The sequence below is a fragment of the Dromaius novaehollandiae genome, chromosome 5 (genome assembly GCF_036370855.1).
Source record: "Dromaius novaehollandiae isolate bDroNov1 chromosome 5, bDroNov1.hap1, whole genome shotgun sequence".
In the NCBI taxonomy this organism is placed as follows: Eukaryota; Metazoa; Chordata; class Aves; order Casuariiformes; family Dromaiidae; genus Dromaius; species Dromaius novaehollandiae.
In genome coordinates, this window is record NC_088102.1 from 35,077,377 (window position 1) to 35,103,678 (window position 26,302).

The 26,302-nt window shown below is 36.1% G+C and overlaps 1 protein-coding gene across 4 annotated transcripts in view; it reads left to right on the plus strand.

The window, feature by feature from the left end:
- Positions 1–21,918, plus strand: part of CDIN1 (CDAN1 interacting nuclease 1) — a 131,022-nt gene extending 109,104 nt beyond the window's left edge. For 2 of the 4 annotated variants that reach the window (XR_010389378.1, XM_064512430.1), the window contains one exon: positions 19,122–19,263. Coding sequence is in view for 2 of the 4 variants with exons in the window: in XM_064512424.1 (XP_064368494.1) it covers positions 19,122–19,251 (130 nt within the window). In the remaining 2 variants the exon portion in view is untranslated. Of the gene's footprint in view, positions 1–19,121 lie in introns of all 4 variants that reach the window. The other 2 variants (XM_064512424.1, XM_064512432.1) reach the window with 1 other exon arrangement.
- The last annotated feature ends 4,384 nt before the right edge of the window (positions 21,919–26,302 follow it).

The following is a 26,302-nucleotide window of genomic DNA, read 5'->3' on the forward strand; positions in this document are numbered from 1 at the left end:
GCCTATTTTGCAGTTTCTAGGTTTCGATGTTCTTTGGTTGCTTTAATACATTTCATATATTTCTGCTATTTTGACCTTGCATTTCTGGAGGCTGATAACTTTAAAGTGACAGTAATATTTGTGGAAAACAAACTACTAATAATGTTTTTTTTTCCTGAATCTTTTAACATTTCCTGCTGGCAGAGCAAAGATAAGCAGATACTGAAAATTAGAAAATCTTCATCAAACTGCAATGAAAGATCATTTATGTAAAAACATTCCTTTTGCTTATCAGATACTAAAATGAAATATTTCTTCGATTTCATATAATATTCTTCTTTATTTAAAAATAATCATTTTCACTCCAGAAAATGTGTTTAGGAGTTTTATGTTGTAATTGTTGCAGGGTCTTTTGGACAGAAAACAAAGGTATAATAAGTTGAATGTTACTGCTACAAAAGTCAAAGTGAAGTGTCTAGTTGAGGTCAGCTGAGAATATATCATTTATGTGAGTGAACTTCAAATGTTTTGTGTCATGTAAGTTTTAATAAAGCAACAGCTTTACTCCTGTATGGCACTGTATTTGGTGCCAATGGCTGTTGTGGCTTTGGAGGATCATGTCTCCCCTAAAACTGTTTCTTTTTTCTTTATAATACCTCATTAGAGTTGAGGGAATCTAAACACATTCTGGAAAATGTAGGCCAGGCAGAATTAAAAGAAAAAATGTGACAAGGAGCGGGGAATGCAGGTTAATGCTGAAAAATATTTCAGCAAACTAAAATGAAAAACTTCTTGTTTGGAAATGTGAAGTGTTTCATTCTGATTAAAAAAAAAGACTAAATATTTTAATATTTCTATATCAAAATGTATTTGAGTTCCTTTGTTGTGTTAACTTCCACATGACAACTTTTCATTTCAGTCTGATGTCAAATGTTAAAATTTCTTACCACAAGACTGAGTGGTCTCAGCCCAGCAATGGTACAGCTAGAGCCCTTTCCAGCTCCCCAGCCGTCAGCATTACATAGTGCTTTGCCGGTATCTGTACAGTTGAGAATAACAACTGGAAGAATTACTTTGGGGGAACCAGCTGAATTGTGTAAGCATTCTGGGAAGAGCAGGGTTTTATTAGGAGAAGTTGTTTGCTGGAGATCCACCCGAGATCACCAAATCACAAGTAACAGTAACTGTAAAAGGCATCTGACTTCTTAGTAAAAAGGGCCAATAATTCTTAGATGAGCTGATTAGCAACTTGTAATTGCCTTTTTTTAATCTGCAAGCTGCTTGCTTCTTGCTTTTATTGAATTTCTGGGAGTGCAGCACAAGGAAACATTCATTACTTACTGTTAAATCAAGTACTGACAAGTTGTGCATCTCAAATATAATTCATGATCAACTATTACTTGGTACTTCTATATCATTTTGTTGGTATCTCATCCTGTTTCTTGTATCAATGTCAAATTGTGATATAAAAGACAAATGGAGTGGCTGATCAATGACTAAAACGCATGCTGATATCAAAATAGCATAAAAACAGAGGAACATTACATTAAGTGCAGATCATAATGTAAGCCAGAAATCAAAATACAAAACTGTGAGATGCTTTAGTATCAGGAGAGATTCCAGTGCATCTGTTTGCCTTCCATTCATGACAGAGAGTCATGAATGGGATGGGTTGCTTAAAAATGAGGGAAAGGATCAGAACTATTAAATGAGATAAATCTAGAAGAGTAATTTTTTTTTGTTCATTAATGTTATTTTCTTCATATTGAACTAAGGCAAAAATGTCCTTGTCATCATGCTGACAACCTCATTTTTTCATATTGCATTCTGGGAACTATCAGTTGACTCTCTTTGTCTTTGTGGGCAGAATGTTATTTAAGAGTTAAGTTTTCTTCAGTTGTATTTGAAAGGTCCCTGTCATATAGTCTAGTGGCTGCAACTCTTGTTTAAGTGGAAAGTATGTATCTTTTCATATTTTAGTGCAATTATCAAAGATGCTTTGTCCTCTGCATGTTTTGAAGAAAAGATCACAAATATAAATGGCTTCATGTAATATATGTGTATGTATGTACACCATCATTAACTTTAGGCACTATTTTTTAAGTTATTGTCTTTTTTAATGTTTTGATATTAAACCTACAAAGACAGGGAATTCTGAATTATTGGCCTATGCTTAATATAGTCAGCAAATTATTTTATCTAGGCACAAAGTGGTAAGTAAAGATTTTTAGCCTGATCTCTGAATTTCCGTGCAGTTGTGGGTTTGTCAGACCTTTAGCGATATGCTAAAGCAGAGGGCTAAGGGACTGTGGTTTAATATGGACTAATGCACATGGCAGGGCTTTTACATTAGTTATTACATTAGTGCTATTTCTTTCAATGCATTATAGTGAAATTGTATTTTAAAACCAGGCAAACTATCGATGCTTTTATTGAATGGAATAATTTATTGTAGAAATATTTTAGTCTGTTGACATTTCATCATCAAATAACAGTAAACACAATACACATTTCCCATAAGACTGTTCTCAAGAGCCAAATATTTACCCTTCACTTACTCTAACAGTAGCATTGTAATAATCAGTCTTCAGGCAAGACAGAAAGTATATTTAGGGATGACCTTTTAACATACAATAATAAGTAGGAAATATACCAAAACAATCAAGTTTGCTTACTGTTTCCAATTAATATTTTACAAACTGGCATTCACTTTTACAATTCAAGAATTTTTTTTTTCTTTTTACCAATTGGAAATGCTAAACTATCAAGCCTACCTTTCTGGCAGCCTCTTTAATGTTCTTAGTCTACTAGATGATGGTTCACTGCATTTAAAATCCTTAAAATTAGTTATTAGAATCAGTTCACCTAAAATGACCAAAATGAGTAAATAGCTGAAAGTACTAATTCCATTTGCTCATAAGTCAGTCCAGCGCTGCATTTACTGAGTTTTTCAGATTCATCCAGAAGCATTATTTAGATTCATTGGAATTTACAAATGGTAAACTTTTTCCAAAGTATTTGAGGTTGAAAGTGAACAAAAATATTTATTGAAAACTAAGAGCTTCACATTTTAACTTCCCTGTGTGATAGTACACCAAAATTATTGTATGTTCTATGTTCTATGTTCCTTGTTCTGTGGAAGGTCCTAACATACCAGGTAAGAAGAGGTGGTTGCTTGGTCCCTGTATAACTTATTTTAAACCATTTATGTTTTCAGAAATGCACAGGTATTTAGGTATCATCATTTAGTGTCTTTTCCTTATTGTCAGCCTTCACTGTAAATTTGCTGGCAAGTGCCTGTTAATGCTGAATGAGAACTCAGGCTTAATCACGTGCTTTTCTAACATCACACTTTGTGGATTTTTATGTTAATTGTTGTCCAGATGTTTTACACCACACCTGTCCTTCACATATTTCTTTACATTTCTGTCTTCACAAAAAGTAATTCCATTTTGACTGGCTATTTCCTAAGTCTTTCTTTCGCCTCTCCACATCTATCACTTTTTTGGTTACGTATCCCAAAAAGTGTTTGTTGTATGAGAAGGATTCTTGCTAGATGCAGAATATAGAAGTAGTTGGAGGCAGTTCTTTCTTCACAGTTTGAATCTAATTTCTGATGTTTTATGACTTGTGCTCACAGTAAACATTTCTGTTGTGTAACTGACTGGACAGGGAAGACAAAGGAGTTGAGTGTACAATGTTTTTTCTGGAATACTCCCTCTTTTTACTCATCCAGTCCATAGGTGACTGTAAAGCAAATTACCACTGCATGCCTCTCTGTAATTCAGCGTTAGACATGTTGAAGCATAAATTCACTAGCTATACAAATACAAAGTTAACCACTGTGTTAAAAATGGGGGGTTTGCTGTCACATTTGATTCAGTTGCTGATGCTTTGTTCAGTTTTAGCTCTACCATAAGCCCCATTAGGAAGCCAAAGCGTTCATCCCTGTTCAGCCATTTTACTGCGGGCGACCTTTTTGGATGTAGTAGGTCTTGCACCATCCCGTAGGCTTAGGCAGGCCACCTGCCACGCTCAGCTCTTGCAGGAAGTTGTTTTACAGCTAGAGATTCTCCACTGAGATTTTTCTGCCTTCACTTACCAACAAATCTGCTTTGTGCTTTAGGAACTGCTGTGTCCACATACAGTTTACTTCTCTTTGCAGGTCAGCGGCGAGGCGATTGTCACTTACTTGGTCCCAGGAACCTGTTAGGAGCTATGTATATTAGAACCAGAATTTTAAGATGAATCTAGAAATGAAGGGAAAAAAAAAGAACGGTTGTGGGTGGGTAGGTGTTGCATGGTTATGGTTTACAGCTAATAAAATACTTCTTCCTTGAAAGCTTGGACAGAAAATTAGTGAAGTGGCTATCACTCAGTTTTTTGAGTTTTGGTCATTCTCTCTTTCTACATGTCTTCGATTGTCCACTTTGTTCAGTATTTTTCTAGGCTCCAGGATTAGGCAAGAGTAGCCTGGATAACATTCAAACAAAAGTGCTTGAGGTCATGTAGACATGTTTTAAAAACAAAAAGAGAAATTAGAAAGGTTGTATATATATTCTTCAGTTACAAAAGTTTGCTTGTCTTGATGTATTTATGTTCCAAGCCTAGAGAACCTCTGCTAGTTGAAGATGTTACCTTTGATAAAAATCAGACAGTGCATTATTATTTCTGAAAACTAAATTATTAAGCTCTGTCTGTGGGATGGATATTTTACAGTGAGCAAACTGGTTCAGATTCATACTGCTCATTGAAAAGGAAATTCCTTTTAATCTTACCTTTTTTAAAACTCTTGTCTTTCTGCATTCTGAACACTTTTCTGGTATCTCATTTTATTATTATTAAATATTTTATTATTTATTTTAAAATAAATATTTTATTTATTTAAAAATTTTATTAAATACACACCATCTTATACAGGCATTTGTCTTTGTTCCTCAGGTAGGGAGGAAAACACTTGGGTTTGTGTTTAATTTTGTTAGCAGTGGTAATATGATTTCTAATTGCTTGAGAAAGTATTTTGTATTATTACTTTCATGTACCGCATTTAGAAATGTGTAAGATTTTGTCACTATGTCCAGTCCCCAGCTGTCATAAACACCGTCTTATATCCTGTTTGGTAAAGTTACCAGGTTTGATTTTAAAAGCAGTTAAGGCATTTTGCTCCCACTGCGCTAACTGGAAGACTATTTTAGACTCAATGCACTGATCTCCCTGCTGTCCTGATAGAGAACAATTGTATGCCCTCCCAGTCCTTGCTCTTTTAAGCTAAAAAGGCCAAACTCCTGTAGTCTTTCCAATGGCAGACTCTTCTTTTCCCTGGACATTCTAGTAGCCATGCTCTGTATCTTGTAATTAGAATATGTCTTTCTTGAATGACCTGTCTACCTGGTAGTCATTCCAGATCAGGCCTAAGCAGCAATTCTTTAAGCAAATGCAATAATTCTATAATTTCACTGGAAATATCTCTCCCAGAACTTCATAGGATTGTTTTCTCTTTTCCTTAGCTGCATCACTTTGTTTCCCTTTACTGATCAGCTGTTGCCCAGATTGGTTCTTTCTCCCTTTGAGAAAGCAAGGAGAAATATGATTTCTTCATTACAGTCTCTATATCTATGTGTAGGTTTGAATAGAACAACAGCAATACTTTTGGCATGTTACAGTTAAAGTGCAGCTCATGTACACAAATCGGAATAATTATCTGCAGTAAAAATGCAGGTAACATGAACATTGGGGAAAAAATGTTTGTTTTGGTTTCTGGAACTTTACTGTGTAAGATAACAAATGTGCTGTGATTGGTCATGGCTGCCAGACTCACTGATATCAACAAGTCCAAAGTTTTCCTTTACTGTCATCACATCTGATGTTTTAGTAGGTTTTGTTTATTATGTATTTACACAGTAACAGTCCAAATACAGTATCTGGCTTGGGTTTGTGGTTTGTTTTTTTTTTTTTTTAAGTGAACTACAGTTTGGTTTCCTCTAACATAAATATTATGCAATCTCCCAGCTCCTGCAGTATGTAAGCAAGGTACTGTGCAAATGCTCATTTGTCCTTAAATGCCCATGGAAGAAGTTTGCAAATCTACCAGATTTTATGCATCCTTATTTATAGTCATGGGACAGACTCTTGTGCAGTGTAAACTGAGGTAAAATCAGTTGGCTTATTTTACCCACAGTGATGATATGTAAGTGCCTGTATTACCTCACAGTACATCACAAGATACCATGACATGCTGCTCAGTTATTTCATTTATTCCAGAAACTCATCAAGTCACTTTGGTATAAGTACATATATATAAAAAAAATCACTCAGTAGCACAAAGCTCTTTAAAGTCAGATTTCCATAAATTTGCACAGTACTACATGCTGGCAGTGTTAATCAAATAAGAGCAAATAAGTACATTAAAGTGGAAACATTACTTAAGGAAACAGAAACTGTTCCATACCATTTCTATCATTTCATATGTGATCTGACTTGTAGTTGATATTTTTTTAATTAAAGAATGGTGCAAAAGTGCTTATAGGCAATCAAAAATTATAAATGATTTTTTAATTCTTATTTTTGCTGGTTCAGCTGGAATTATAGCTGTCTTAATCTCTTGAATTTGCCATTTTTCTGCTGTTGCCATAGTGAAATCAGGTAGAGCAGACAAAGCTGTTCTCTTTCTTCTCTTTGAACTTAACTAAAAATAATGCTTAATCTATTGGTATGGCTTTAGAAATGGCTTTTAAAAATGTTAATGTGGGTTTAGCAGTTGTGGAGGGAGAGAGATATACAGGTCTGTAAGTAAGTAGAAATCTTATTTACCCTTAGCAAAAGTACAGTACATGTATGAGCAATGCAGGTTTCCCTTCACCAGTTTATCCTAATGCTTTAGGCCTAGGGGGGCTTTAGGAAAAGATATATATGCCTGTGTCCATTTATACATCTTGCCATCAGATACTTCCTAGTGAGACTTGTGTCTATTTATACATCTTGCCATCAGATACTTCCTAGTGAGACTTTTCTGAGAGGGGAAGGAGTGGAGGCAGCTGGGTTTTTTGGTGGGTTGGTTGTTTTTTGTAACTGCAACAGAACATACCACACTATGTCTAGTGATAACTGGTCAGTTTGCGTATTAGTAGCCTGATGGTAATAACGTTGTTGTAAGTGACCTAGGTGGAATTCATACAAGACTTGGCGATGAAAAGCTCCAAATCCCATCACTGATTTGTCTGGTTCTTCAGGAAGATCATGCCAATCTTACTGAGTGTATTTATACTGGATGATAGTAATAAGTAATAGCTAAGTATTGTATACAAGTCTGTTGTTCATAGGCTTATATCTAAGTCAATTCAGTTATTTAAAACTGTGTGTAAAGGTTGAGTGTAGAAATACTAATTTATAAAATCATTATGCCTCAAAGGTGCAGTGATTTTTTAATCTCTGTTGGAAGTCAGAGGTTGGTACGGAAAGATCCTAGCAGTGCAAGGAAAGGTATAGATCAAAGCACCTAAATGTTCACTGACTATTTAGTTTTAATGAGATAGAGTTGTTCTCCCTTCTTGCTTATTTATTGACTCTACTTTTCCATTATTTTCTTCTTGCTTTCCAGCTAGCAACATTCTGGCTTAACCAGACAGGGCAACTCCCTCTTTTGCAACAAAGCTATAAACTAAGGGGACTCGCAGGAAAAGTATCTTACGTATCTTTTATTGTGTCGGGTTTCCACTACTCAGGTCAAGTTGAAGGTGTCATTCCCATCTTCAACATATTCAATGGTCTGTGCTCAGGTTGGACCAGATGGAAACCTTTTGTCAGCACCTCTACTTAAGTTGCAGTCTGGCTCTTCATGACAAATGGATCTGCGTGTGAGAAAGAGCTTTCTCAGGGGGGTTCTGTAAGAATATACCATGGAATTTAAGAACTATTTTTAACCTCTGTTCTCCATTATGTTTTGAATGTATGGGCATGCTTTGGCATTACAGTAACAGAGACAGAAAAATAGAAAATAAGTGCCTTAAAAAGTAAACAAGAAACAATAAAATCCTCACCATTTTTGACTGAGAAAGGGAGAGGAAAAGATGGATTCCCATGGTAGATACTAATCTTATCACTTAATATACCCATTCTCAGCTTTTAGGATGACACAGGCAATGTGAAAATGAAAAAAGAACAAGGTAACCGTGCTCTGGTGGAAGTGAGCTCTCAGAACGGTTGGTAAAACTGGCTGACGTTCCGCAGTTCCAAGCTACTTATTGCAAGCTTGAGCTATCTTTGGAGAGAAAAGCTCCATTTCATCATTTTTTTTCTTGTTGTCATTTCTCTTTTCTTTTAGTTTTTCTTTTGTCATAAAGGGAGCAGGGCTGAACAGGACTAGCAGCTCAGTAACTCATTTTTTTCTATTTTGTCTAAAAAGAAACTGTTAGTGCTATCATTGATACCCTTAAAAGACTGCCAACCAAAAATTTTCCGTTTCTTTTTTGTGTGTTTAATTAAAATATTTAAAATATTTTAATAGTGGTTGTTACCAGACACACAAACCAGCAATAAGTGAGAAAAATCCTTATATCAGACCTAATGTTAATATTGTAGCATTTCATAGGGATTTTATTAATGTTACCCACTGATGATGTTAGACTCCATTTTCAGTACAGCAGTTTTTGAAGTGCATTACAATGGAATAGTACAGGTGTGTATATTATACTGACCCTTGGGAAAAAGCTGTAGTAGCTCACAGTTTGTTTTGAACTTGTCTAAAAGGATTTTGCCATATTTAACACACAAACCTTGTGGCTATTGGAATAATAACCTTCATACCATCCTTGGGAACAGCTAACATACGAGTGCCATATAAGGAGTAAATGACTTGACACAAGAGAGTCCAGCAATTGCATGGCAAAGATAAAAATAAAACATAGGAATACTGAGTCCAACTTGTCTTCCACTCTTCTCAACATAGTGCTGTAATTATATGAGGAAAAATATTCAGACTAATGTGATTTTATCAAGTTGCAAACTCTTGGCTCAGTTCTTATCAGACATGGATTGTAATATGTCACTGCCAATCTTGACAAATCTGCTGTTGCTTTTATATCTTCACAAGTGATAGCATTTTCCTCTGATTCTTCCTCTCCCTTTTTCTAGGCTCCCATATATAGCAATGTGCATTTATATATCTTTCATTTGAACAGAATTTCTTATTTTAACAGTGAGCCCAAAAAGATTCAGTGCATAGTAAGCAAAGAAAATTGAAATGAACTTGTTTCTAATGTTGGTATATATTGCTAAGAAAGAACACATAAATTGTAAATAAACCTAAGTAGCATTATGATTTTTTCAGAAGCAGCATGCAGGTGAGCTGTGGCTGGCTGACAGATACATATACAATATATATATAAAAAATGAAAGAGGCAGAAGGCAAAAAGCTGTTTCCTGTGGAAATTGCAAAAGGTAGATTACTGTGTACATCCCCAATTATGCACCTATTTGATCTAATTATGAATGTAATAACTCTACAAATCGCCTTGACGGTCTCCTAAAGTCTCTGGAATATTTTTCCACCTAAATCCATATGAAACGTTTTTATAGTCTTTTGAGAGGCTGGACGTTTTGCAGATGATACAGGCTGCTACATAAGAGTTATGTATCTCGGGATGCACTCTTTTTCTGAATAACAGCTAAAAATTGAATTATTTTCAAATACGGAGTGGGGCAGGGAGAGAGAGGCAGACTATGCCAACTCAGATTGTACAGGCACTGGGTATAATGTATCAACTAAGAGACAAGCTGAAGAGCCTCAGGCATTAGAAGTGATACATTCATAATGAAAGGGGCGAATGCCAGGCACAATTTAAGTTTGCCAGCAGATTCCAAAGAAGGCAACGGTACTCTGCATGGGAGGAGGTGTTTGCTTCCCTTCTGGGCGGACATGAGGTGCCACAATAATAGGCAGCAGACTTAGTATTTTCTTTTTCATCTGTTCCCTGCTTAATACAGATAGGTGACTTACACTTTGAGAGACAGTGAATTTAAGTACAGCATCGCACATAAAATATTTCTGCCTGTCAATTATGCACAATAGTGTGTTTGGCAGTTAAACTGCTAAGCAACATTGTGTGAAGATACTCAGCGTGATTTAGTATCCAGTCTTGGACTAATTCTCTGATCTGGGAAGTTGGAAGCGCAAACGAGCTGTGCTCCATTTGTTCATTCATCTGTTATATTGTTTGTTTTATTGTATATTTGTGTATAAGGATACTGAGATACGGAATTGTATAATAATTCATCACAATGTCTTCAGATACCTTTAGTGATGGTTCCAAGATTCATACTCAGCAAATGCTAAGCATACAGGTAGACAGTGCATTTATTTATAGATGTTTTTGCTATCAAAATTTGCTGAACAACGTTTCTGATTAGTTTGGTTCTATTTCACAAAAATTATTAAGCAAAAATAAATTGCAATGAGAGCAGTTCAGTGTACCCTGTTAAATGCACTTTTGGCATATCCTATCACTCTGGCAAGCACTGTCGCCAGATAAACAGCTGCACAGAAAGAAAGGGTTTCTGCAAACTACAAAGCACTCACAGATTATGCAGATATCATCTTGCACTGGCCTTAGGATGGCCTGTAGCTTCAAGCCTAAAAATAAACAACTATTAATCACCTAATGGCAACATGAGTTGACCAGCACTTATGGCTGCCTGGACCTCAATCTAACTGTACTCAAAAGCTTGTCTCATGTTTTCTGTCACCCAGGATAAGAGGTAGTTTGCAGCCAGGCATTTCTTTGAGAAGACTGCTACGAGCTTAACAAAATGTTTAAAATAACCTCAATAACTCTTCCCAACACCAATACAGAGCTTAAAACGTGTAGAATCAAACAATAGTGTCCTTTGTGTCAGCAGCCTCTGGAGAGTGAACTAATCGGCACAAGGTTGCTCAGTGAAACAGTAACAGGCAAGAACCTCGGGAAGAATCATATTTTTGCCTGGGTTTTAATCAGAAAATGTTCTTCTTTACAAAGACAATATATGGAAGAAATCTGTAATGCAAACAACCACCTTTTCTCCACACCTTTTCAAAGGATAGCAGTGTCTTGCAGTGTGTAACTGGCATAAAAGTAACACAACTTAAATAGAAGTAGCATAGCTTAAGTAACTGATGGTGGCATGGCATGTTGTAGGTTTGAAAAGTGTTGCTGCTTTGAATGGGAATACTTTAGTGCACTTGTGGAAGTATGGCAAAACCTTGTGCTAATCCTGAATTATGAAGTTTCTTCTAAAATAAATGTAGATGCAGCAGTTAATATAGAATATTAGACTCTGTCCATCAGAAGGGCATTTATGAAACTTCTGAAAATGTAGAAAGCTTTCTCATATTGTGCATTTCAGACTGGTATTTTTGATAGAGATTTTTTTCCTTACTTCTGCCCCTCATCCAAGCTGCCTTATTAAGTCACTTTGCCCTATGCTCAGATGGTTAAGCGATGTAACATCCTTATATTTCATGGAAATATGGGCCTATCTCCAAATTACCCAGTGAAGTGCCTGCAACACCTCCATTATCTCTAATTTCTTTTTTAGATAGATACTGGAACGAACTTCTGAGACAGCTAAAACACATCATCTTCTAAAATGCATACCCCAGTGATAGCTACTAAAGCCAAAGGGGACTTTGACCATTATTTCCATTAGATAACCAGGTACTATAAGGATTAGCAACTTTGTTATTATTCTAATCATTTTCTTTTCTAAAATGGTAGTGCAAATACCATGTCATTTTTCACTACCTCAGCCCAGTCCTGCAATGCAGGCGTAATAGCTCTCTTTACAGCACAAAACCTTACTCTCTGATGTGCAAAACATTACCTTGCTTTTCAAACTGCTGAGACTGAAGAACATGTTTTACTGATTCTAAGCCTTCAATACACACAACCACTTAAGAGATGAGCATCTCAAAGACTAAATAACAAAATAATATTTTTCAATAAAATTTAGGACAGGAACCAACAAAATTTGAGAGATTCAAAGTTCAGTTGATGCTCTCTTGTCTTAATGACAAGCTGCCCAGAGCCACTGTGCCTTTCCTTTCTCACTCATTGCATCAGTCTTCACTTAGAAAGCCTTGATCTTTGTAAATCTGTGCAACCTTAATGTTATTTAATCATAGCTTTTAAAAGTTAATTTCCATGAGAACTATATTTAAAAAAAGAACTAACTTGTCATTGAGGATTATAAAAATCCTTTATTTGCCTGGAGAACAGTACTTAGATCTGAATGAATCCTGTAAGTGAATAATGTGTTTCAACAGTTTGTTTATTAAAAATGTATTATGCAGCTAAAAGTTACATTGTATTTATAATATTTTTAATGACAGTGACTTGCACAGTTTTTGGTGCATTCTATTAATATGCATTTTAAAATTGTGCTATGCAAATTCTAAAGCATTTTTAACATGTTTTTTTATATCCACATAAATATCACTTGGTTTGTTTTTATTTCTCCAAATGCCGGAAGCAGTTAAATCACATTATAAGCCTGATGAAATGTGGCCAACAAAAATGCTGCTCTTTGATTGATGCCTAAACAGCCTCATCACACAGATAAAAAGGCAACTAGTATAAATAAAAGCTCATTAAAATTTAATTGTATCCAAGAGAGGTGTGACTACAGAGTCCTGATATTAGTTCCCATCCATCCTTTTTCACCTGACAGCTCCAATGTTCCACATCAGTGGAGTATCACGTCAATATCTAGTGTTCATAGAAATGCCTACCTTTCTCATCCCAAAAGAAATTTGCATTTGTGAGTCAAAACCTCCTTGGAACTGGGAGTCTCATAGAATATTAGTAGACTTTAATTTTTTTCCTTGTCTTCAGTAAAAATAAAGCTTGACCAAACTACCATGGTAACATCAAATCTTAAAGCAGATTAGGTTTTACTCACTTATTTTACCTTTAGCAGCATAAACTGAGTGCCTGGATCCGTGAGACGTACTATACTGCTAACTTCTATATGTAAGGCTTGAGGCAGTGCTTACTACTGTCATGGACAAGTTTCCTATTACCTTTAAAAGTACATGATCAGAAATTTTAAAATGCCCGCTTCCCTAATCTGATCTTTAAGAATTGGCCCTGTCTGAATGCACCTGTTCAACTTTTTCTTGAGCCACATTTGTGAGCCAATTATATTTTTGTGCAGTCGCTACTGCAGGAAGATCATATTAAGTAGCATATGGGAGTTTGGGGGCAAAAATATTGTAGCCTTCTGAGGGTTAGGTTAAGAATCAGATTTATAATGCAAAAAGTAGCACTCAGTTAGGTATTTGATTTTACTAAATATTGGGATTGCAGGGTTTTTTGCATGTTTTGACCAGATTTGATGAAGGCTGTGTGATACCTTGAAGGCATCTTTTATTTAAATCGTAGACCTGTGCCATTGGTTGCTGAACATGTGTGGAGGGTTTAAAAAGGGGAAGGGTAATAAATACCTTACGTACAAATGCCTTAATTTGGTTTTAACACTCTATTTATATGAATGTGCAGTGGTAGAAGTATATAAATTGTTATAAACTATTCTGAACTTGACTTGTAGTAACAGTTTAAATGGAAAATTTCTTGCTAATCAATGTCAGTTTCTGACTTTAATAGCGGTAGCTATTAAATGCTTGCCAAGATATATAAGGCTTTGTCACCAGCAGAAGTAAACTGGTACAGACTTAAGGAAGTTGGCTGACTGATGCCAATTGACCTAACTTGAAAATGTGGTTTGCAGTTGTTGCCTACTAGCCTGTGCTCTGCCTGCATACAGTTCCCACCACTGAGACAAATAATCGACTCCTAGAAACCCACTCCACTCTTAGAAATATACTAAAGTAAAGTTTGAGTCCTTAAATAGATAACTTACCAGATATTATGGGTTTTATTTATTATATCTATAGGGTTTATTAGTACCACTTGTAAAAACAGATTACTTATAACTGTAATTCTAAAGAATAATCATATTAAAATTAACTTAAAAAGTAATGGCTTATTTGTGAATCATTATAATTCCTTTTTTCCCAAGAAAAAAGTAGTGATGTGCAAGTGGTAATGCTCTAATTTGCCTCACATTAAAAAAGAAACAAAGTTCTGATCTTTTTGTTTGTTTTTTATCCCAGTAGCAACTGAAAATGTAACTAACAGTAAAGCTGTTACACATGTGGCACATGAGGTACCCAGCAGAGCCAGCTTTGTAGCTGGCACTGTTGGTGATCTGACATTAAAAAATGAGGGCCCAGAATGCAGTCTTTTAGATACATTCAGATGTGACCTTCATAACTGAAGTCACCAACCAGGTAGACTATTCTGCTTTCATTTAATATGAGTACACAACTGTATCTGTTCAATAACATATTTGCTTAAATGATGTATATTAGAAATAAGAATTCGTATGCCAGCATTTCATTATGAGAACCTCCTGGAATTAGAAATTATTTACATTATCCTGAGACGCATAGAACCCATCTATAACAAATAGACTAAGAATAAATAAATAAAGTGAACATTTATATAAAAACAATTGCAAGATGTTTTACATTTCTGCTCAGTTTTGAGCTGTGTGTTGAAAATGCATTTTTTCATAAAACCACATGCAAGGCTTTTTGATGGTGAAAAAATCAACTCGCAACAGCCACATGTCTAGGCAAATCCTTAGAAGCTAGTGTGGACCCCACACAGACATTCCAGAAGAAAAGACATTACTAGAAAGTAGTTTCTCTTGCAGGGAAGTAGAGTATGTGAGAGTCTACTAGGCCACTTTGATAAATAAATAGAAGTCTTTTTTTTCTTTTCTAGTACAAAACTGGTTCAGCTGGAGGGCAAGTTAAAGCCAGATTCACATTTTGCTTACTTTTTTCTTCTCCTTTTTTAAAATGATCCTTGGACTTAAAGGAAGATTTGTGTATATAAGATTAACAGGAAAGAAAGATACCTTTTTTTAAGAAGACCAACCGTTTGGCTTGTTTTCTCCAAACTTGTTTCAGCTTATCTAAATTTCACCTTTCTGTGTTTTCAGCGTATCTCTATCATCAGCCTTCTTTCCAGGAAGAACAAAGCCCAGAGTCTCAGGTTTATCAATGTGTAAAACTATAGTCATTTAACTCTGTTTTAAAATCACTGTAACTAAACCAGTACGAAAGATTGTGAGAACACTCTTGAATCAGAGTAAGCCTAGTGTACTTAGCGAAACATAATCAGACATGTTTTATCTAAGCCACTCCTGAACCTGTAAGAATCAAACTCTGTATTTTCATATCTCCAGCATATAATTCAAATACTTCAGCTTAGTCCTTGAGAGATGCTGTCTGCTGCCCTTAAAACTTACGCTAAGTTGACTTTTCTGTATCAAGCCTAAATTAGACTGCAGTTCCTTGGCAGCCTGAGTTAATCCATTTCATTTTGTGGTCCTGCTCGCTCTTACCACGTTGTGGGGTCGTAAGTCTGCCTACCTCCCTTTTGGCATTTTTGGCACTGACCCTGCACTAAAGTGCTGTTAGATTGGTTTAGGTTGCCTTGTAGTTACAACTTCTGATGTCAAAAGCAGACAAGAGCTAAAACAGGGTTTATATAATGATAACTATGTATTTATAAATTTATTTTAAGTGAATTGATGCAATTTGTATGGACAAGTTTCACTTGCTATGTTTATTATATTCTGAAGGAAGGTCGCTGTTATATTTCTTGTTCTGTTTTTCCTGCACAAAACACAAAATTAACCAAAACTTAGTTACTTTGATTTCTTTTCAGCTTAAAAAGAAAAAAGAAAACTCAAATGTAGAGAGTTTCACTGGAATGGGTAAAACTACAGTTTCATTTAACTTTTGGACATGTTTCTTTGTAGCTAGGCTTTTCAGGGCAAGAACTAAAGTCAGGGGAAGGGAGGAAAAAATACTAGTACATGTTTAGGAGTTTATACAATCCGTCTGAGCAAGAGTAAAATCCATAGTAGTCCATAGCTACATACTTTCTGATGCTTGTTTGTTCACCTTAAGCTTGAACCTTCTCCGAACAGGGATGACTTGACCCATATTACATGCCGTATCATTATAGCATTAGAATTGTTTTGTGCATTCAAAGTTGTGTTTTCCTGCTCAGAGCTGCTGAGTCCCTTTTCCATAGCAATATTAGGTAAGCATTCTGTCATTTTGGTTAATTTTCCTGTGCAAGCCAAAGTTGTCAGCACTGGCCCTGAAAGGAAGATTAGTCACCAATTTGTTAAATGTTGCTATTAATCTAGAAAGAAGTTTTTAGCTTTGCTCTGTAATTTACAGTGCTGAGTTTCATTCTCCATGGTGTCACATACACCCTTTGAAAGGAGTTGAATTAAAAAGGATAGTTCTTACTTCTAGCTTACATTTCCCTACCTCGTCCCCCTACACAAAAAAGGTTAAATGTCTTTTCAAATTAAGGCAGCAGTAATTAACCAGTGGCATTGTTTGTGATTTGCCAACTCTGAGCGTTAATGAGAGAGAAATTAGCACTTAGCAGCAGGAGTTCCTGATAGTCAGTGGCAAATGCTTAATGTGCCAACAAGTTAATTTTGGTCTTAAGTACTCCACTTAAGTCTTTTTAAACAAAAGTCTGGTATGGTTTTATGTGTTCATACATACGGTCTGTCTGATATAGAGCCTTTTAGAGAGAATGATACAATATAGTGAAAAAAAATGCAACTTAGGTAGCACAGGGCAAATTGTTTTGCTGTATGAACACAGTTAAAAACAGATGTGAAGGATGTTTTCTTGCTAAAGGTGTACTTGCTCCTGCAATTAACAATATGTAGATGTTCCTATATAGAGAGTTTTGTCACCAGAATTGGCATTTCTGAACATATTTTTTAAGTGAACAATATTCCTGAAAAATGGCATTTATGGGTTCTAATGATTTGATAGAAACATAAACAATCCCTTTGACTAGTCTCAAAATACTGGTTTTATTAAAAATTGTAATTTCAGATACAGACAAGAGCTTAAGCACAGTGCCCCCTGCCTTTTATGGGGCTGGGGGATTCAGACTGCCAGGCAGAGCAAAACGAGCTTTTCAGAACTTAGGCTGAGCAGCTGCTCATTAGCATGAAGATTTTTACCTGGCACATGTGCTTGTGATGAAAGTGCTACATGTACAGTTTATAGTTTCTGCCTTGCCTAAAATAGTCCATTAGAAATGTAAAATATGCTCTCTATCTTGTGGGGATTTTTGCTTTTAAGATAAGTTCAGTTAGTACCTAAGTACATCCCCACCTAGTTATCCCTCTTGCCATAGTTGGTTGGCGTGGGACCATATGCATAGTCTGTTAAATAACGAAAGTAGGGCCAGAGAGCATCAGCGAATTACTGCCTCTCGCTGGAGGCAGTGAGGGGCAGCAAAGGCCCAATACTGCAGTGAGTATTGGTCCTTTGCTTCAGTTGCCATTTGCTCCTTGCTGCTGTTAGACTAGCTGCTGTCCTTACTACAGTGAGGTCTTGGCCCCACATGGGCTTCAGAAAATGGCATCAGAGAGAAATCCTTAGGGACGGTAGAGGCTGAAGTTATTGACCACCAGAGAAAAGGATTGGGTGTAGGCTGCGTCACCCTTCTGCATGAGCCATTTTTTAGTCTCAGCTTTATTCAAGACTAAACATATTTGATTATATTATTTAGCGTGCCTGGATTTGTCACAGTTATAACCTTTGCACTTTCACATAGCGTCTTTCCATTTCAGAAATGACCACACTTGCCAAGCTAGTAAGTCAGCTATGCTGAGGGGTCATTTACTTTGCCACTAAAATGCGGCCACTTCCAGGCTGAAGAGTAGTAGCTGTAAACCAGAATGTTACAACACTGTGCAGCAGGTTGGGGTGAAAGAGTACCGTATCTAATTGAAACTGCAGGAGGAAGCCACAGGGGTTTCTTCTTCCTTTGATGCCTATTGCATTACACGAGCACATCAAATAGAGTTTTCCTCCACTGTTGGAAAGAAACCACCCTAATGAAGCCAGTCTGGCACTACCCACAGTTTTGAGTGCTTGTACTGTCTGCTAAGTGGACATTTAAGTTACTGTGCATCCCCCTGACACACTTTTATTATAATTAAACATTAACAAAAATTGTCTACCATATTGGTGGAGTGCTAAGCACAGCTCTGTGTGTAAACCATTACATGACATTCTGTTGAACTTTTTCTTGTACATACGGTATCTAACAGCTCATCCTGCACTGTTGTTTTTGGCAAGTTCACTACAGCATATAATAAATCACAGAAAGAAAAAGCTTTTTGGCCTAATGTTGTACAGACTGCTGTAATGTTAGACTACAGAAAGCAGTTCTGTTTTTAGACATCCTTTTACTAACCCAACATTCATAATTTATGATTTCACTGTAAAATTCCTGCAACACTACACCAAAAGTAGTGCTGCCCTTTAATTAAGTGCTCTCAGTAGGAAAAACGTGAAACTGATGTGCAAAACATATCGCAGTACACAGTGATTGATAGTGATTACTTCTTTATGAACCCAGCCTGAAGTTCTGAACTTCCTGATGGGTAAAATAGTCCATGGGGCTACTTCCTGAGATTGCCTAGTGGGGATCAGACAGTGTTAGTAATATTTGAGGAGTTCCTGAGGCGCCTTTCAGAGACGTTGCAGTAGAAACTTTCTGTTTCTTTATGAACTACGTTCAGTTTACCTTACTAATCACCTGCATAAGAACGCATTGTAGACCTTGTATTTTAAGGATTCACTGTTGATCTTCACGATACTACAATGCACATGAACCACATTGCATAGACCCATGTATTTTTAATGTCTAAATCTGAAAAAGATGGAGCATATTACAAGAGAAACTTCTGTATGTATCAAAGTTATTGCAAGTTGCTTAATATTTAAGAGGCAGGTCCATTTTTGGCAGGTAAGTTATATGTGCAGAACACTCAAGGAATAAGCCCCTTATGGAGCTTGTTTGTGTCTTTAAATAGCATTTTTATTCATGGAATCAGGCATTAATGAGATTTGTCAATTCAGTGTTCATTTAATTTTGAAAATTAAATTAAACTCTCTCCAATTTTGGAGTGAAATTAGCAGGAGCTTTACCTGTGCTGGGATTGCACAGTCACATAAATTCATTCTTCTTTTTGCTTCATAGATTTGGCCCTGGATTAGTCATCTATTGGTATGGATTTATTGAAGAGCTGGACTGCCATCGTGAGCGTGGTATCCTGCTAAAAGACTGCTTTCCTACTGACATTGTGACTCTGCGACACAGCAGGGCTTAGCACTGAAGCTGGGAGGAAGAGGTAAATCCGGAAGCAATTTTACTTTCCTGCAGTGTAAACTAATAGCAGCATCTGCCCTGAACTTCAGCTGAACTCCTGCTGCCCGTGCTCATGCTACTGCCTCTTTAGACAAACATACCAGGAGTTTCTGTTTTGCTTCAGACCTCTGTTGTGATCAGCCAAAAAAGACAGACACAACCCACTCATTATCAGCATTTCTCTCTCTGTCAAACAGTTAGTTTATAGATATTCATAATCTTCCTTCCTTCCGGATGGCTTCTCCTAGCATTCTAAACAAAGAAAAAATGCAGAGGCTGAAAGGTGCAACTTTCCGTTCTTCTCTGAAGTTTCTTCTTATGATTTCACTCACAAGTTTATTAAATGTTAGTGATGTGGCTGAAACACCTACAATGATGTGGAAAATTGTTAGGCTGATATTCTGGGTCTTAAAACAACACAGTGCATAGCTCATAAAGCCCAAGTGGTATGACAGGGTCGTATCATTTCTGGCTGTTATAGTAAGCAGACAGATTTTGTGAGAATTATTGGTATATGTGTTTCCTCACTTTATCTGATTGCTAAAGAAACAACAGAATCCCAGATTAACAAATAAGAAAGAATTCGAGTTAGATTTTTTTGTGGGGGTGGAAGGGAAGAGCAAGGGTTTATTTTATGCGTGTGAGTTTCTGAACCTTGTAGTATGTATTCATTCGTGTATAAAAAATGTAATGACTCCAAAATAATTTGGGTTTGTGTCTTTCTCTTTTTTATTTATTTGAGGAATCCATACTTAGGAGTTTTCCTTTTAACTGGCTTTAAGCAAATAATCTGTCTTGACCTCTGCGAGCATTATAACATACAAATTTCTAGCATACCAAAGTCCAGAAGAACAATGTGCAGGAGGTTTTTGCTTGACTTAATTCTGAAGAAGATAATCATCCTCATGTTCAAGAAGGGCAGTAAGAAAGATAAAACAGTGCTTCATACTGGATCAGTTCCGTGTGATATAGAGCATCCAGATAGGCATTAGTCTCCTGAGCACTCATATATTCTTATAAGAATATTATATTGCTCTTGTTTGGACCACCAAGATTGGAGGTGCATTGAGGTGAGTGTCAGATCTCCTTGAAATCTGTAGAGGTTCAATCTCAGATTCTCTTTCCACATTCCTCAGCACTCAGACAGGCAGTATTTGGCTCTTTCTCAGCCATTCTGCTCTCAGCTAGAAGCTAGTCAATGAAAACAGCTCATTGGCCTCAAGACTCTTTAAGATTCTTTTTCTTTGCTAACTGTCATTCAAAGAAGAACAAAATACTTTAGAAAGTCAGCAAGGGTATCGTATGTATGCTCACCGTCTCTAGTTTGTCACAGAAGTTAGGCAGAGCTATAAATTCTGTTGTGGAATGAAAGGTGTGATAACAGTATCCTTAAAGCACAAAGACCTCTTCCATGAGGAAATGGTCTTTAAAACACTAAGATCCACATTCATCTCCTTTTCAGGAAACTTCGTTCAGGTGATATACTTTGTGTGTCTGTATGATTTCAAAATCACCAGACTTTATACAGTCTCACCTAGAGTTAAAAGAAAGGGTATTAATCCCATTCAGGTTTTTTTTCATCTCTAGTTTTCAGATATATACAGATTATTTTAGTTTTGAATTTTAAGATCTCACTTTAATACTTTTTGGTAAGTTTCAGACTGGGGTTTATCATTTTGACTAACCTTTTATTTGTAGGAAAAAATGTCTTTATTCTTCGTCATGCTCTATCCTTTGCTGCAGAGATAAGCCAGTGTAGCTCTGCTACTGTGAGTTACTGGTGTGTAGAGATTATTTTCTTGGTTTTGAATATGTTATAGTGGAAAGATTTTTTTTTTTTAATTCAGATACCTGTAACTCATTTATGTTCAACTATTTAAGCTATTGTGCTTAGTTTATTTTACCTGACCAGCTTTATGGATCTGCACATAACAATATGCAGAAGCAATCTGCAGTGTACCTGGCTGATGCTACACAGAAGCTGCATTTAGGGTGTTGCTGCCCCTGGGACATATAACTCTGGTTTAGGTTAGTGGCATGTGTAAAACCAAGAAGAGAATAAAAAAGACATAATAACTGAACATTATTATGGTAGAAAACTCAGAAGTAATGGTTGTCTAAGGGAAATAGGTTTTAAGGGCAAAACTGAATTTGTTTTAGCTAGTGCATATGCTTTCGCTTGTTTGAAAACATTTAAATCAGCTTTTACATGATGCACTAATGCTGCTTGTTCTTTTGGAATAAATTAAATTTATCTGCACAGATGTTGAAAATTCTGCTCAACCTGCATCAAAGCTTTGCTTTATTTGTTTTTACATTAAACAAATTTATGTTGGGGACACACGGATAAATCAGGTTATGCATGTATTTGTTTGTTTATTCCTCTACCTGATGCTGTGACATAACAGGTTGGAAAGCAATACTGGTGTCTTTAATCAAAGCTTTGACCTCATCTTTACATATGGCCCCTTTTAAGAATCTTTGTATTAGAATGAGGATGAAATAAGCCATTAAAATGTACATACTGTACTAATTCTAGTTACGTGGGATCTGCTAGCCATCACAAAAATTGTTATACTATGTCACTATTTTGAATGCTGAAAAAAGAATATTAAAAAAATTAAAACTACATTGTTATTCCTGCTTGTATCTTGCAGAAAGCTCATTTGTTTATTTTTTCAGTTTATCAGATGTAAACATCAACTTGAAGAATAAAAAAGAAACTACTGCATTTTTTTTTTTTACAATGCCGTAGTCATTAGAACTTTAACATTACAGCCAAATCCAGTTTTATGGAGTATTCTGTAGAGTGTGCTAATGAATTATGCCAAGCCAGAAAACAGAAGTGTGCATAAAACTGAATGATGTTCTCGCTGGCATATATAGACTTGCCAAGCATCTGCTCTTACAAACACTGTAATAAGGCCTGTTCCGAGCTTTAGGAATTGATGTAATTGTGTTGAATGTGGAAGTAAAGCTTCCTCGTATAGGAGGAATAGCACAATTGTTATGGGTCACACTCTAGTGTGCAACAGTCCAAGTTAGAAAGAACACATTTTTTAACCTTTCCTCTGTTCTGGGAACTGAACATTAGCAAGACTTTAATAATATTCCCCTAAAGCCAGCTCAGAGATAAATAAAACTTCTTATCTAAAGATGAAGAGAAAGAACCAAAAGTCTTACTGTACTTACTGATACCTCATTAGTATTTTAGCATCATAGTAGTATTGATAGTTCGTGAATACTTTTTATCTTACTTTGTTGCATTCACTCATTCAAAAAAGTGACTTTTTCTTAGTATTTGCTCTGTGATTTCTCCACCTCATTGTGTTTTTTAAGATAAGTTTACCATCTAGTCTACTCCAGAAGACTATTCATGGCTCTTCCCATGTGCCTTTAAATCCTCCCCTTTCAATTTTCCATCTGACTCAACCAGTTCTCACTTACTGAATCAGTATCCTCCCATCTATCCTTGATTTCCCTTTGAAAATCTGTCCTACCGTTTCTACCTGCTTTTGTTTCTACAGACAGTTTCCAGTACTGCATCTGAGAAGTGCTGTTTCGAGTTCTGAATGCATTCTAAGTAACCCACCATATCAAGCAATCTTATTCTAATTTAAATAGCACCTGTAGGTGCCAGGCAGACTGTCCTCAGATTTCCAAATATAACACTTTGTTGTAATGCAGGAGCATTGTGGTGGTGCTGTTCATTCAGTTGGTTTGAAATATAGGTCCTTTCCACAGACTGAGAAATGTTGATAGAGCAGAGATCTAATACAGCACAATCATTCCTGTATATAGTGTAGTTTTACAGTGTTGCCTATAGTTGTACAAAGGGATATGTTAGTAGTGCATCTGTGCTACTAGAAAACAGGTATGGCCAATATTAGGAATCTAGCTGTTACAATAGTCTCTCTCTTTACAGATACTGCAAGTTCATTCCTAGCTCAAGCAGCACTTCTACAGGAAGGTCTTTGGAAGTCAAGGGGCTAGCTTCCCTCCTGTGCCAAAATCTACTTGGCTCAAGAGAAAAATCATGGCCAGCGCCCTATTCTCAAACCACAGTTGTTCTGGCAAGAGTTTGTACATCTTACAAGTTGTTCTCATTTGCCAGAGTTGACCATGACTTCTCAAGCACTGACAAAATATGCACAGAATTGAACTCGACTCTTCCTTTTATTTCAGCTGAAATATTGCCACTATTTTGCTACCTTCTAAAGGGATCTTCTGCAGTTAGATAGTAAATGCTGAGGGTAAATGATAGTTGTTAGAATCATCCTTTTGTTATTTTGAGGAAGAGGTTATAAATATGTTAAAACAAATGCTGCTGAAGTAATAATTTAATATTGTGAAATAAAATAGCAGGCTGCCTAGATGAATTAAAAAATTACTCCTATCATATTATTCTAAATCACAAAGGGCCATTTATTGCAGATTTGCAGGTTATTCAGAAATAACTGTTTTATTAAGTTGACAAAAGACGAAACCTCAAGGGCTTGCTCTTTACAGTTGTGTGATAGGAACCTAAAGTGTGCCTGTTGAAAAATGAACTAGCTAACAATGGGAGCTTGGCAGCAACTTCGCCATTTATAGAGAAACTGTCTATCTAGTACGATCTGTATAAAGTAGACCTCACTTAGGTTAGGGAAAGGTCACAAGTTACACAAAGTTTGGATAGTCTAAATGCGTTACTCAAAACTAACTCTCCTGTGTATAGTAAATATTATTTGAACCTGTATTATTAAGAACATGCCAGGATTCAAAAGATTAAATAAGGAAGATGTAATTATGAGCTAAATAATAAACAGAGCAGCTTTAGTTCCCCTTGTGTTTTTTACTTTCCTGCTATTGTTTCATATATGACTGTTATACAAAGAGCAGCTTAGGTCAGCTACTATAAATTATGGTTTTAGTACAATAGTAATCTACTAAAATTATTTCAAAGCTGGATCAAAAAGCTTTCAAAAGACTTTTTGAAAACTTTTCCATATAATAAAAAGACTTCATTCTGATGCCCTATTTCAATTTTTATAAGCATTTCTTGATTTAGAATTGCATCTTGCAGCTAGTTGTGTTGACACTATGTTAGTGGAATGCTCAAGATTTGCGTAATTTATTTGCAGCCTAAAATAAATGTGAAATAGTAATATCAAATAACTTTTTAAAATAAATTAGGTAGTGCGTTTTGCAGGCTACATTTTTTAGCTGATCTGTGTGAAAAGACATTTTTAGAAAACCAGAAAGATTTCAAGTGAAATAGTTTAACTGATTTTCTTCCCTTTGCAAACATACAAACCACATTTACAATGATACTAATTCTGCTTAGTAGCTTTCAGCTGAGATCATGGCCATCTATAAAATTTTAGTCTCTCCTCCCCCTTGGACAGGCTTTCATCTAATCTGAACAATCTCTTGTCATCTACACAGATCCATAGATGTGGCATTGTGATGTCAAAACAAAATGAAATGTGGATGCAAGTGTATGGAGACAAAGTAACAATATTGAAACCATGTCAGTGCACATCTACAGAGACCGTGCTACTCTGTCAGTGTGATTCTAGGGAGATCACTTTGAAATGCTAAAATGTAATGAAACTAAGTCAATTAGGTAATAACAGTTGAGGTTCAGGGATTAATTGAGGGCCTAAGGTGAAGCCAATGGCCATTAACCCGAGCCGGTTATTAATTCTGAGAGAAATATCCTTGGCTAAGGTTATTCTCATTATAAGGAAGTTTGGGGGGGGGGGGGGGGGTTCATGTTGTATAAATACTTTTTGCTGTTGCCTATAATGGTGATACCATAAAGTGCTGTGGTAAAGGTCATTATAGGATATTAGTGTTAAGTTTTCATAGAAAGTGAATCCACCTAATACCAGACAAACATTTCATTTTCCTGTTACAGCTTTCATCAGATTTAATTAACAGATTTTATCCCTGTGTCCAGCTGAGTGTCTATAAACCAGTGGATTTACTAAAACTTATTTCCCTCTGAGAACTTTCCTAATTAAAACAATAGGAACAAGGAGAAGTATCTAGTAGAGAATGGTGCATTTGCACAGCAACTATTACCTGCATGGCACAAGTATTCATCATTAACATAAAGCAGACAAGCAAAATGGTCAAACAAGGACTACGGCACTATTTCTAACAATAACAGAATATGAAGTAATCAATCATATTTGAAAATACCTAAATAAATGTGAGGCATCAAGTAAAGGTTAAAAAAATTATGGAAATTCAGGCTTTCAGAGTGTATGACTGTAGCATGCAGACGTATATGTGTGATTTATTATGATACTTAATATTCAATTTATACTATTGATGAGACAGTCTTATCAGGATCAATGCCTCTTTGTTCCAGCATGTTGCACAAACACATACAAAGTCTCCATGGGTCTCCATCCCAAGGAGAGATGGCATATGAGGTCAGATCAAAGGAATACACTTGGTTACATAGTATATAAATGCCAGCTACCCTTTCTCTACTCTATGTCAACTATTACTTGTTGGCTTTTATAGGTGTTTTGGTAGAGGGCTTCAGGAAGGCGCAATAAACACTTATCTCTATCTTGCAGAATGATATTCCATGTTCAAGGAGAAGTGTTGAGTAGAGTATGGAGACATTTCAGCAAGCTGACAAGTAACACTGATTTTGACAGAGCATGGCACAGAAAACTAAATGACCTGCACCTTGAAAAGACTAGAGTAGGCCCTACTTAAAGCCAGCAAGTTTTAAACCTTGAACTGCACTTTTCAGGGCTTCTCTCTCTCCAGTGTGTAGCTGTATATAAGTGTTCTCAAATCACAAAGTGCTTCGGGGGGTTAAGAGCATTTGTAAAAGCACTTTGAAATTTCCAGCAGAAGAGTACTGTGTTTATTACCAGAAAGCGAAAGTGATGTAGAAATAGTCCCTTACAGATGGAAATATTGGATTCAATCATTTTTTGCTTTTCCATAATGAGCATTCACGTCACACTGTGCATTTCAGTGTGATAACTCCATAGTGAGTGGAA